This window comes from Vanrija pseudolonga, chromosome 1 (genome assembly GCF_020906515.1).
Source record: "Vanrija pseudolonga chromosome 1, complete sequence".
NCBI lineage: Eukaryota > Fungi > Basidiomycota > Tremellomycetes > Trichosporonales > Trichosporonaceae > Vanrija > Vanrija pseudolonga.
In genome coordinates this window covers 272607-285334 of record NC_085849.1, presented here as the reverse complement: position 1 = coordinate 285334, position 12728 = coordinate 272607, and the positions used below count along the sequence as shown (strand labels likewise).

The 12728-nt window shown below is 61.2% G+C and overlaps 6 protein-coding genes across 6 annotated transcripts; 5 read left to right on the top strand and 1 right to left on the bottom strand.

The window, feature by feature from the left end:
* Window positions 1–57: 57 nt before the first annotated feature.
* LOC62_01G000125 (uncharacterized protein) lies at window positions 58–663 on the top strand (the record flags this gene model as incomplete). Its single annotated transcript, XM_062766550.1, has 2 exons — window positions 58–299; window positions 348–663. The coding sequence occupies 2 exons, from the start codon at window positions 58–60 to the stop codon at window positions 661–663; spliced, it is 558 nt and encodes a 185-aa protein (XP_062622534.1).
* Window positions 664–1193: 530 nt separating this feature from the next.
* Window positions 1194–1895, top strand: LOC62_01G000124 (uncharacterized protein; the record flags this gene model as incomplete). Its single annotated transcript, XM_062766549.1, has 2 exons — window positions 1194–1477; window positions 1532–1895. 2 exons carry the CDS (start codon window positions 1194–1196, stop codon window positions 1893–1895), a joined length of 648 nt encoding a protein of 215 aa, XP_062622533.1.
* A 478-nt stretch (window positions 1896–2373) lies between these two features.
* Window positions 2374–3908, top strand: TMPRSS13 (Transmembrane protease serine 13; the record flags this gene model as incomplete). Its single annotated transcript, XM_062766548.1, is given in 3 exon segments — window positions 2374–2675; window positions 2710–3358; window positions 3375–3908. 3 exon segments carry the CDS (start codon window positions 2374–2376, stop codon window positions 3906–3908), a joined length of 1485 nt encoding a protein of 494 aa, XP_062622532.1.
* A 440-nt stretch (window positions 3909–4348) lies between these two features.
* Window positions 4349–5107, top strand: LOC62_01G000122 (uncharacterized protein; the record flags this gene model as incomplete). The annotated part of the gene is made up of 2 exons (XM_062766547.1): window positions 4349–4659; window positions 4702–5107. 2 exons carry the CDS (start codon window positions 4349–4351, stop codon window positions 5105–5107), a joined length of 717 nt encoding a protein of 238 aa, XP_062622531.1.
* A 721-nt stretch (window positions 5108–5828) lies between these two features.
* Window positions 5829–8256, top strand: LOC62_01G000121 (uncharacterized protein; the record flags this gene model as incomplete). The annotated part of the gene is made up of 4 exons (XM_062766546.1): window positions 5829–6172; window positions 6432–7053; window positions 7138–7270; window positions 8081–8256. 4 exons carry the CDS (start codon window positions 5829–5831, stop codon window positions 8254–8256), a joined length of 1275 nt encoding a protein of 424 aa, XP_062622530.1.
* A 174-nt stretch (window positions 8257–8430) lies between these two features.
* Window positions 8431–10560, bottom strand: TMK1 (Receptor protein kinase TMK1; the record flags this gene model as incomplete). Its single annotated transcript, XM_062766545.1, has 6 exons — window positions 8431–9209; window positions 9258–9310; window positions 9364–9672; window positions 9723–9820; window positions 9865–10201; window positions 10325–10560. The coding sequence occupies 6 exons, from the start codon at window positions 10558–10560 to the stop codon at window positions 8431–8433; spliced, it is 1812 nt and encodes a 603-aa protein (XP_062622529.1).
* Window positions 10561–12728: the final 2168 nt, after the last annotated feature.

Genomic DNA, 12728 nt, shown 5'->3' with positions numbered 1-12728 from the left:
ACTCAGTCTCCACCCCCCTCCGTTCCCATTCTCTACTCAGCCACATTCGACCTCGACATGGACCGCAACAACGCCTACGGCTTCTCGGGCGGCATCCCCGAGTACACGAACGACCACTTGCTCACGATCAAGCTGCGCAACTCGAACTGGAACTTCAAGTACCTCGTCACCCCGACCCCCGGCCTCGGCGTCACGCGTCGCTCAGAGGCTCAACACAACCTCAATGACCTCCTCTCCTCCGTTGACATGGCCTGTGCCGCCCTCCTGAAGTTCACCGCGACAGTTCAGAGGACCTCGAAGTGAGTTGACCGCACTGACTGCTCTGGTCACTCAACTGACGTCCCCAGGACCGGCGAGCGCCTCCCAGGCTCAGGCTTCGACCGCCTGGGCCAGGACCGCATAATCGCCAACATCACTGCGACGAGCCAGGACCTCCTCGCCGTCTGCCTCGAGGCGGTAGAGCTCACCCTCGAGGTCTGCGACTGCGGCCACTTGTTCCGCGGCCCGCACCCCACCAAGGTGAAGCACATCCGCGCCATGGCGAAGATGGCCCAGCGTGACGCCACCCTTGCCGCGTTCCTCGACACCGTGAAGCGTTTTCACCACGAGGTGGACAAGGTGTTCGACTACGCCGCTACCGCGCTCCAGCGCACCCGCCCATAGATGGCCAAGGCCGAGCTCGAGAGGTCGCTGGCAGGCATTTCGGAGGCCCTCGTCCCTCTGGGCTGGGTGTACCGCATCACCCTCCGCCGTGTTTAGATGCGCCGTGGCAGCGTTTGGAGTCGTAGTAGTGCTTCTCCCAAGTAGATTTCACTGGCACACTATGCATGCATTGCTTGCAACCACGTTTTCAGAAGCTGCAGCACACGTGTGGGACAAAGGGGAGTGCGCGACAACGCCCTCCAGCACCTCGCGCCTCGTGTTTGGCGCGCACAACCACCGAGGCAACGCGCACCGACTCCGAGGCAGCGCCGACCGCATGTTGATGTGTTTGCTTCTCCCCCTCTCCTGAATTTCAGCAACAACAGCCAACACTGGCCTGGGGCGAGACACTGCCCCCCCATCTTCCCAGGTATAAGAATCCCCCTCGCCACCGATCCATCCTGTCATTCCAACATCCACCATCCGCCAAACGCACTTCCCCCACTACTCCCCACTCTTCCAACCAAACCTACCAACACAGAACCTCAACCATGGACGCCTACACCGCCTTCCACTACTTCTCGATCGCCAACACAGGCCCCAACTTCCTCCCAGTCACCTTCGACTTCCAGGTGTGGCAGGTGAGCCAGGTCTACGCCGTCCACCCTAAGTTTGGCGTTGGCGGCCGCAACCTGGCCACGGTCGAGGGCGAGCGCGAGGAGTTCCAGGAGGCTCTCACGAGGTTCCAGCGCCGCGTCACCCGTTGGGTGACAGCTCTGAAGGAGGGCGAAAGCAGCGGTAGCCGCCGGTTGGCCTCCATCCAGGAGGAGGAACGGTACGTCTCTCTTTAGCCCCCGACGCTCCCCGCTGCGATGCTGACGCTCCACAGCACCCACGGCTCACTCCAGTACCTCCTGGACCTTGTCAACGAGTTGGCCGACATCTACCAGGATGCACACCAGCACGACTCGCGCGTGGTCAGCATGGAGCGCGACGTCGGGGAGGACGGCCCCCTCCACGAAGACTACACCGCAGCTCTTCTCCTCCGCGCCGCCCACTTCGCAGCAGTAGACGACATCTACCAGCACCTCGATGTCGAGCTACAGGAGCTCTACCAACGCGTCAAGGGCATCCGCGGTAACCCCTTCCTGGGGGTGACCCTGGATGTCCAGGAGGCGATGAACGCCCTGGGATTTGCTGCGGAGGCATACGAGGTGCTCCATGAGGAGGTGGTTCGCTGTGTGGACTTGTAGTCGTCAGCAGTTCTCGTGGATGAAAGGTGCCCACGCCCCGCAGCCCGCATGCCGACGCCCCGCAGTTCGCATGGGGGTCAGAGTGAGAGCAGAGCAGGTTGCTGGGTTGTTCTAATCGGTGCATGTAGAAGAGTGGTGCACATGTGGGAGAGCGCTGGGCTGACGGGGGCTTACGGTGGGGCGCAAGTTGCATGGACGCGGAACGATCGCGCGCAGTGTGGCATTTCAGACAGTGGCACTAAGTTCAAGCCCACACTCGGCTCGCCTTGTTCACCCATTCCCCATCACTCCAACAGGCCAAACAATACCAGGCAACTGCAATGACGTCTGATGGAATCGCTGGGAGTCAGTGATACCAGGTGCAAACATCATCAAACCTGCTGTTTGCCCAGATATGCCGACCTGATACATACCGAAATCATGCCAGTCACGATCTCATCTCTCGCTTCACAATCCACACTCACAACCACACCCCGCCATGTCGTCGCTTCTCGGTCCCGTCCCTCTGCCCACCCGCCCTTCCCGTATTACCCACACAGTGGGAGAGCAGCACGTCGTGCGCGTCTCTCTCCCCTACATGAGGGAGGACATGCTGTTTGTCGGCGCGTCTGTGGGCGAGCGAAGCCGCCGGCGCACCGTCGCGTACGCGCAGGCACAGCATGTCATTCTTAAGAAGCACATCGAGGATGTGTTCCAGGCCGTCCACGCCATCGTCACGGCCTGCAAGGACCCACGGAACCAGCACCTCCGCATCATCAAGGCCGCGAGGGAGGACAAGTTGTACGTCGAGCCCGTTTACTCTCGCTGACGGCAGCGTGGGTCGCCTCCTCGAGAGCCTGATCCACACCGTGTCGGACTTGGTGCAGGTCCACCTCCTCGTCTCTGAGCTTGATGTGGCCTCGTGTGCACCGGCGGTGTCGTGTCCCACATCGCCCGGCAAGCGCAAGCGCGAGACTGAGGCCACGAAGCACGAGTCGCCCGCCGCGAAACGCCAGCCGCCTGCCAGCCGCCTGCCTACCCCCATCAAGGCGCGCCCCGTGGCGAAGAAGAGCGAGTCGCCCGCCCCTCCGAGCGCCGAAGTCACCGACCTCGCGCAGCGTGACTGTGCCTTCCTCGCCCTCATGGCCCGTTGGACGCACGTAGCCATGCAGGTGAAGGACCTGCTCCCGATCGTCAAGGCCATCAAGGACCGCCCATTCCCCGACCTCGTCTCCGACCTCAAGGCGGCACTCGAGGATCTCGACGACGCCCTCTCGCCATTTGACCGCTACAACACTGATGGCGAGACTGGCTTCAAGCTCGTCCGTAAGGGTGGTCAGGTCGGTGCGTTCAGTGCAGCCAAGGTTGAGCCGGTTAAGGGCAGTCCAGCCAAGGTCAGCCCGACCAAGGTCACCCCCGTCAAGGCCAACCCAGTCAAGGTCATCGCAGGCAAGGTCACCGCGCCGAAGGTCATCCCACCCAAGGTCGGCCTCTTCCAAGGCACCCTCTTTCAAGGCTCCCCCTTCCAAGGTTCCTCCTTCCAAGGTTAGCCCCGACAGGGTCAGCTCAGCCAAGGCCAGCCCAATCAAAGTCAGCCCTCCCAAGCCCATCCCAGGCAAGGTTAGAGCGGACAAGGCCAGCTCAGTCAAGGTCATGCCCTCCAAGATCGACCCCAACGAGGCCGCCCCGGCCGAGGTCATCCCTGCCAATGATGACCCCGTTAAGGACAACCCAGGCAAGGCTGAGCCAGCCAAGGTTAGCCCCGCCGAGGACAGCCCCGCCAAGGTTGACCTCCCCGTGGTCATCTCAGTCAAGGTTGGCCTCTCCGAGATTGACGCCGTCGAGGTCGGCCCCGCCGAGGTTGACACCGCCAAGGCTAGCTCAGCCAAGATCGACACCGCCGAGGTTGACCTGAACGAGGTCGATCCTACCGGCGTCAGCTCCGTGGAGGTTGACCCCGTCGAGGCCGTGCCTGCCGAGGTCGACACCGCCGAGGTCAGCCCCGCCGCAGTTGGCCCCGCTGCCGCCACCTAGTTTCATCAGCTCCTTGTTTTCGTTTCCTCGCCACCTGCTCGTTTTCACTTGTCTCTCCAATGCATTTGCAATGCGACCTTTTTATCAGACACTGCCTGGCATCACAGCTTTCGTTGACGGCAACGAACCTCTTGTTTGTCCCCAAAGCCAGCTGATACTATTGTTGGAAAATTGATCAATCGTTGTGGTTGGTTGTTGGCTCGAAACACACTGCCTCATCAGCCATACAACAACATCTGTATCGCCTGCACCAGTGCCATCAGTTGTACCTGTTATCTCCTCACACGCCGGTACATACGAACAGTGGTGCGAGGTGATGAACATGATTGTGACGGGCATGAGCCATCATTCATGCGATGCAGGTCGTTCTCAGTACTAAATGTAGGGTCCATGTCTACTTCGCCTCACCAATCCACCAGCCACGTCCCATCGCGCCAAAGATGTCCCTCCGGACCTTGAATCTCGAGTGGCCCTTCTACATCGCCACTCCGTATGCTCCCTGCACCGTGGATGACGAGGAGGCATACTACGTCTACGTCCGTCTTCCCAACTCCAGGGTGTGGCGCAAAATCGTCTCGGCGGTCCTGTATGAGGAGGAGAAGCGCATCCCGAAGGTCGTGGCGAGCGAGCACGCCACTATCCAGACATCCATCGCAGCAGCTTTTATCGCCCTCAACAGGCTGCAGGCGGGGATCATCAACCCCAAGCTCAACCCCTACCTGCCGGTCTCCGCCCATGCAGTGTATGACGAGTAAGTGTGCCACCCACCCCAGCACGTGAAGCTAACCTGCAGGACGATGACTGAGCTCGATACTGCTAAGGAAATGCTCTGCACCATCGCTGTTCTGGAGTACTTTGTCGCAAAGGTCGACGTCTCGGTGTGCTCGGGGACCGCGAACATGTCGGTCATCATCACGAGCGTGGCCTCGGCAACAAAGGCGGAGCCAAAGGTGCACACGGTCCACGACCGCGAAAACGTCCTCGCCACCATCGCGCAGCGCAACGCCGGGCTCGTCGTCCTCTTCGACTTTATCGCTCGGCTGCATTACAGGATTGGGGAGGTTCTCCTTCGAACTCAAGCGATGAAGGGGGAGACCGTCAGCGAGCTCAGCAGCGCGGTGGACGACGCCTTCGCGAGCCTCTGCCGCGCACTGGCGCCACTCGACTTCCAGTGCAAGATTCCCAACGAGCGCTTCTAGATCGTGTCTCCTAGAAAAGTGCTTAGAATTGTCCATGTAATCGCATTCGTCATCCGTGTGCTTCAGTGGAGATGTTGCCATCGGCAATTCCCCCGAGCCGAGTGTGGGTGGCGTGGCACAGCGCCCTGCCCGACACACGAGGCACCCAATCTAATCAGACACACACTCACTCCGTCTAATCCTTGATGCTGACTGAGGCATCGAGCGCCTTTGGGGAAGCACCCATGCCCTCAGGACCCAAAGGGGACACGGACACTTCCCGCTGTCCCATTTCTGGCCGTTGCCCGCGCCGTGTGTGTGTCTGCATCCGACAGCTCAGCACACTCATTCCCTTCGTCCTCGAGGCGGACCGAGCCAGTCCTACGCCGTGAAAGGTTCTGAGAGTGAACTGCGCCTCTACACTCCCCATTGGGGCGACACGCACTACCCCCGTTACCTCACAAGCACACACACCGCCATCTCCCCGCCGCCGCGTCCGTCCGTGAGAAGGGGCGTCCTCGGCGTCATGGAAGGGACCTGGACAGCCCGTGTGCATGCACTCGGTCGGCGTCATCTGGCCAAGGTCCGAAGCGGTGCTGGGGTTGGGGCGAGGTCGTTGTGGTCGTCTACAAAAGGCGGCCGTATCGCGGTCCCTCCCAATGACCATTGTCACCCATCACTGCCACTCCAGCAGCTCACCTCCTCGCCTCCATCAATATTTACATTGTTTACACCCATCACAATGACCACCCCGACCACCCCCATCACCCCCATCACCCCCATCACCCCCTCTTCCACCCCCTTTGCCGACACCTATAAAAAGGTGCTCGAGTCCCGCCGCCCTCCTCGTCCTACCCTCCGCCGCAACAACGCCAGCCTCAACCTGGTTTCCCTAGCCACCGCAATCGACGGAGAGGACGAGTTCGGTATCACTACCGAACCGACCACTCCCGCGGTCACCCCCGCCCCCGACCCCCTCGCGACTCTCCCCACCTCTGCCCCTCCCCAAGCCACTCCTGGAGCCTCTCCGACCCCCGCCGCATCCCCCACGACCACTGGAGCCGCCCCCGCCCCTCCAGCGACGCAGTGAGGCATCTCGTCTCGTCCTCTCCCCCTCCTCCGCCACCCATCTTCCTCCTCAGCATACCTACTCGCAACCCCTCCCCTTGCGATTCCCCTCCCACCCATTCTCAGCGATCATGGAGGCATCCTTCTTTGTCATCGGTGCAGAGGTAACCATCATTCTCGGCGGTCGAGAGCTTCGTAGCGTGGGTGACACGGTAGTCACAGTCACCCCGCCTGGCAGCCCGCTCGCCCCGAACCGTGCCGCGCCTCCGACACCCAGCCCCGCCGCTCGCCAGCGGCGCCTCTCGGCCCCCAACCTCCAGCCCCAGTCGCCGCTCCATCGCCCAGTGACCCGCCACCGGCGCCGCCTGTCAGCCCCCGGCGCCCTCCAGACCCCGTTCGTCTCCCACGGACCGCCGCGGACGGTCAATGAGCGCGCCTTCGCTCGTATTTTAGCTCAACGTGAGGCAACGGTCGAAGACCCGCCCGAGCCGCGCACCGACGACATCGTTGTCTCCCTCGCGCTGGGCAGCTACAACGAGAACACAATCCTCCCATCGCCCTTCTACAAGGCGCGCGCACGCCAGGTGCTCAAGCTGAAGAAGATCCTTGGGTTGAAGAACTGGCGCTTCTGGGCTCCCACCTTCCCTCCGCACAGCCGTGCACCAGGACCGGGCTGCACGATCTACGCGTACGTCCCGCCCGCGAGTGTCGTTGGTGCCATGGTGCTCGACAGCGGCCACCTGAAGCGCCTTATCACGCACTTTGCGCCGCTGGACAAGGAGTTCGCAGCCTACCAGGCCGATCACGTCAGCCACGCCCCCCGAGAGCGTAACGACGAGTTCCTGAGCCTCGAGAACCGCGCCAAGCTCATCCAGAGCTCGCGCCACTACTCCCGCTTCGTGAGCGACCTCGTGCGGTGCTTTATCAGCCACCTCGAGTCGGCAACGCCGGGGATGACAGTCGCTCATAGCAACAAATTCAAGGCCACGACGCTCGGCTATCGACGCGTCCTGTCGTCCGCGGTCGACACGCTGTACACCGGCTTTCTGGAGTTCGGTAAGGAGCGCCCCCGTGGGCTGCTCGACCGCCGCCGCTCCAGCATCGAGTACGCGATCAGTATGATCAGGACGGAGGCACACAGGGTGTGCCGTCCGCTCGACCCGGCGCTGGAGGCCGTTGTGGTTGTAGTGAAGTGAGAGATTCGGCGGGACGGGGGTGGGGAGCGTGGTGTGTTCTGCTGGTCAGATCCGTTTGCATCGTGTTATCATAGACTCATGTCATTTGTGATCGTTGTCGCTGGTAGCGTTGTCAGTCGTCTGCCCTCGAGTCCAAAGTCTGCAGGACCTAGCCGACGTCGCCGACCGTCAAGCGCCGCCTCAGGACACTGGTGCGCCTTCCACCGGCACGCCACTCCCCACCTAATCCGCGCCGCTCGCTGGTCGGTTCGGAGGCTTTCCAAGCCTCAGGCTACCGCCGTGACGGCGGGAGCTGAGCCGGAGCGGAGGCTTTGGGGGCGGCGATATCTGCGTTACGGCGATCAAGGAGTGTGACTAGGCGCGCGGTTGTCGCGGAGATATTCAGAATGAAAGGTCGCAGATGCCTGAGCTGGCCTAGACGTCGGTGTGTCTGATGGTCAGTTCATTGAGCCAGGCAGGCGCTATCAGCTTGGAGGGCGATCGGAGCTGCGAAAGATCGCAGCTAGGTGGGCATGAAGTTCCAGCACCTGCTACCTTCGGTCAAGTCGCTTGTGCCTTCCAATGTCATGTGCGATCGCATGACGTCGTACTGCTCTACCAGTGCACACCAGTTATATATAACGTCACTGGTGTGGTCTGGTCGTGTTCGTAGCCCCGTTTCTCTCTCACCCCGGATCTATCGACTCAACGACACACACCAGTGCACTCGCTCATCCACCCACAATGCCAGACCAGCCCCAGCCCCACAACCCCGTTGGCCACAAGCACGAGGCGCACGGCCACGAGCACCACCACCACGCGCACCCGCACCACGAGCACCATGACCCTAACTCGCACCCCCAGAAGACGGCCGAGTTCCAGGCTGAGAACGCCGCTGCGCACGCCAAGCCGGAGGAGAAGAAGTAGGCGAGGGCGAGCAACTCAGAAGATCGAACAGCAAGAACAGACCCCGCATGTGCCAGCATGATGCATTCTCTCAGCAGAGCCCCAGGCCATGTATGTATGTCGGATGCAAAGCTATGCGTGTGTTCAGAGAGAGAGAGAGATAGGGAGAGATTATACAGAATGTAGTACCCCAGTCTAGTGTCCTTGGTGTTTCGAGTTGCGCCACTCGCGCGCCGCGCCGCGTCCGGGACTGGGCGGCTGCCGCAGCCAGTCCTCGTATGCTGCTCCTGGCCCTCTGAGCCTCGCAGCCTCGGCGTCGGCGTCAAAGTCCTCGCTGTCGTCCAGAGGGGACGTGACCCGCTCGATGCCGCCCGCTCGTGGCGGCGAGAAGTCGTCCTCGGGCGCCGTGTCGTACCCTCCCTCTGCGGTGCCGTACTCGCTCGACGCCATCGAGTGCGAGCTGATCGACGGCGCGGCTGATGGGACGGTGGATGGCACTTGTGTTGCCCGGGACTGGACCATGGCCGGAGGTATTGAGTGGACCAGAGGCACAGCCGTCGTCACTGGCGTCGAGTGCCCGCCGTGGCTGCTTGCACTGGGTGCCAGGTTGGGCATCGAAAGCGACGAGTGCGAGGCCGACCGAGACATGTTGCCCGTCGACTCGTTGTCGCCAAACGTTCCCACACTGCCCTTGCGCCGCAATGGGACGACGGCAACCATGCCGCCAGCGCCGGCGACACCAGGGACCTCGGGGAACTGCTCGAGCACGTCTCGTGACTCGCCCTCGTGTCGTAGTGTCGAGTGCGAGTTGGAGTGGTTGAGGCCGTGAGGGACACCAAGGTTGCCGCCCGTGCCACTAACGACCGAACCGACACTGGCAGCTGCGATTCCGGCTGGCGACAGGATCTTGTTGCCAACGGGCGGAAGCGAGGTCGAGTGTTTCTCGGTGTAGCCGGTGGAAGGCGTGTCGGGTGCTGCGCCGTCAGCACGGACACGGTGGACCTGCGTCCGCGCCGGTTTACCTTCTTTGAGAGGCATAAGGGCGGTACTGCCCAGGGGCTCGGCACTGCTGGTCCTTGTAACGTTAGCAGGGGTGCAACGTTTGGGGATTTGCAGCGTTACACTCACGTCTCAGTGTCGGACCGTTTTCGCCTACGACGCAGGCAGCAGAAGGCCAGGACTCCGAGGAGTAGGAGGGCGACAACGCCGCCCACGACACCACCGACAATGGCGCCAATGTTGGTGCTGCTCTTCTTGCCGTTGTTGTCGTTGCCAGAGCTGCCAGTGCCGCCGGCGCCGCCTGTAGTGACCGCACCGTTGGAATTTGTTACGGCAGCGGAACCAGAGCCGGACGACGAGCCAGGAGACGTGCTTGACCCTGTTGTGCTCCCATGGGTGGAAGGTGATGGCGGGGAGGGAAGAACAGGCGGGGCGTTGCTGAATAGGGTCAGCCAACATGACTGTGGTAGCCATAACGTTCCGCTCACGTCGACGAGTACAGCTGCACGCCAGTCAAGCCTGCCACGCCGGTGCCGAGGGGCGCCCTGATGGAAATCCTGTAGCTCTGTGTGGGGTCGAGTGGGGTCTGGTCATGTCAACTAGGGCTCGAAATGAACAAACAGGACTCACGGCAAACAATGGGGCGGAGAAAGTCGAGCCCGACGACGTCTGAGTTTGGAATGCTCCATTGTTTGGGACCCAGGGGAGATCAGGCGAAGACGATATGCTGAGCTCTCCGTTCTGAGGGCCGAATGTCGAGCTGAATACGATGTAGCCAACATTGGGAGGAATGACGAGTTCAAGAGTCGCTCCATTGGTCCCAGAAACCGCATTGTTTGTCCTGTCTGCTGTCCAGCCTGACCTACCACCGCCGAAAAACGGGTCGATGTCCCCATCGTGACGGAGAGGGTTGGCGACGACGTTGGGCACGTTGCCAGACTCGACCGATGCGTCGGCCATCATCTGACTGGTGATTGTCACCCCAGTAACCGTTGTTGTTGCTCCATTTGACGGTGGGGCGAACAGAGCGGTATAAGGGCCGAGAGTTGTGATGTTGAGCTCTCCACAGCTGAGTGTGCCCATGCCGCACGGTTTGACGTCTGGGGTGTTTTGCAGAGACAAGGTCGCACCCGAGGCCGTGGAGGGTCCCGACATACCACCGCCGCCGACATTGCCGTTGACGCCAACGCCGAGCCCGTAGAAGGGGATCGTCAGAGTACCATCAAACCCCTGGCCTTGACGAGCAACGCTGTGCGATTCCGCAGAGGCTGTCCAGGCGCTGCCGTACTGGAGAAACGGTGCCCAGTGGTTGTAGGTTTGCGACATGGACACCGGGTGGGTGTTGAGTTGTTGTTGTTGCGCACCCACATTGGTGACAGCCACGGCCGCGACGACCACGGCGAAGAAGGCCGTCATCGGGACGTCGTCGCAGTGAAGGGCAGGTGGATAGAGACGACGATGGTGGTGGTGATGGTAATGGTTGAAAGTGGAGAGATGAGTTTGCGGATGCGTGTGATCCTACCCAGCTGGCTGGAGGTTGCTTGGTTTGGGCGAGATTGGTTCGTTTGGCCGCCAAGGGAGGGCTGGCTGGCTGGATGGGTAGATCACGACCTCTCCCCGCAGAGGCTTTGAGCCGCCCTTCGTAACTCGTGGTTCTTTTGGTCGTCAGGCTTCAGGTGTTACAGGTGCGCGCTCCTGGGTGTATGTAATGGGCCGTCGGTCGACTAACCAGAGTGAGCGCGCATCGAGAGCCTAGTGAGTGTAATTAGCCCCTGCAAGCATTAGCCTGCGGCGGACGAGCCCATGCTGTGCGTGAATGATGGGAAGGTGGGCTGCGCTGGCCATGCGAGAGTGACTTTGCGGGTTCCGTGTGGTCGTCCAAATCCAGCATGTGCGCATCAAGGTATGCTTGCGAGGTACCAGCAGACTTGACGCTTTCTGTTTCAGTTCCCATCCGGTCATGCGAGTTCTGCAGCGACCCTTGGTGCGGGCTTGATGCCGCGAGACGACTGCCTGACTTCAGGGAGACGAGTCCATGTCCGGGCATCCTGGAGGGGCCGGAGGGGTCAGAGGGGTAGGAAGGGTGGTTGGAGGGTTGAACAGGTACGGGGAGAGAGAAAAGGTAGGTTGGGAGGGTTTCGAGTGATTACGGTAATCACGGGAGGCGGCGTACGAGTTGAGCCGGATGTTCAGGCACTGACCTAGTGAAGACGACGAGGAGGACGCGAGCGACCAGGAGCAAGGTGGCTGCCACGCCACGCTGCGCTGGCGCTGCTGGCTGCCAAACGAACTTCACACAAAGGTGGGCAACGGCGGCAGCAGGGTTTTGGGAAGAGCAACCGAGACACGCAACACCGAAAGCCATAACCCACCACCTCAGGCGGACGGCCATGCATTTGGTCCTCGGCGTGACAAGAGCAAGAGGTCCGGCGCCAGGCCCAACCAAGGTGACTGACGAAAGTCACCGTTGAACCACCATTGCTCCATTGCCGCCGTTTAAGCTTGTAGACTCCACTCCGAGCCGAGCAAAGTGTCTTGTAATACCGGTAAACGTGCATGGCAGGCACTTTACCAGCACTCGGTGGAGCCAGTACCAACCGCCAAGATTCAGGAATGTGACTTCTAAAGAACCACTATGAAAGTCATCATTGCGTCAATCCAGTCTGAGTCGCCGCATGGATGGATGGCCTCCTTGCTTGGCTATTGCACCTTTCTCAGAGGGTTCAGCCACTCCCACAGTGGTATACGTCGTCGTCGACTTCATACATGGGTTTAACAGGAACGCGAAGAAGCTGGATCGACGCTGTCGCCATTGCCGCGGGTAACGATTCGCTGGTCTGGATCTACTGGCTCCAACGAACCTCGAGGGCGATTGGTACAGCAGAACCGTTGGAGTTTTGGGTCGAGATGTGGCATGTGGGGTTGTGGACCGGACAGAGATGCGATGCATTGGCCAGCTTGCCCACACGCGCCGGCCGCCAGACTTGATCTCAGGTCCAGGCAGTTCAGGTTCTTCGGTCCAGATCAAAGTTGGGCGAGGAACAGGGCTAGAACTGTTCCCCCTCCTCCCCCTCCTCGAGCAGCCAGATGGAACACAGGGGACAAAGTGGGGACGGTGGGAACTTTGGTGGGCGGCGGTGCCGTGTAGCCGCAGCGGCAGCGGCAAGTTGCAGCCGTCGCCGCCGTCTCCGCGCGGCTCCGCGCGTCTCCGTCGCCGTGTTACTCTGTGTCTCGTCTCCGTCGGTGTCTCGCAGGCGGGAGTGGTGGTAGCCGGGCACGGGCCGCGGGCCGAAAGTTCTGAGTCACGTGGCTTGGTCAGAACGTGGTGACACGTGGAGACACGTGGAGAATCTATTCACTCTTCCCACTTACTGTCTGCTAGACGGGATCAAATTGAAACATGTTGCCCCACAGCCTGTCGGGTATTGTCGTCGCGGCGGGTCATTGTTTCCCCATGAAGTCCATCAACTCCTGATTGTTATCATCATACAATA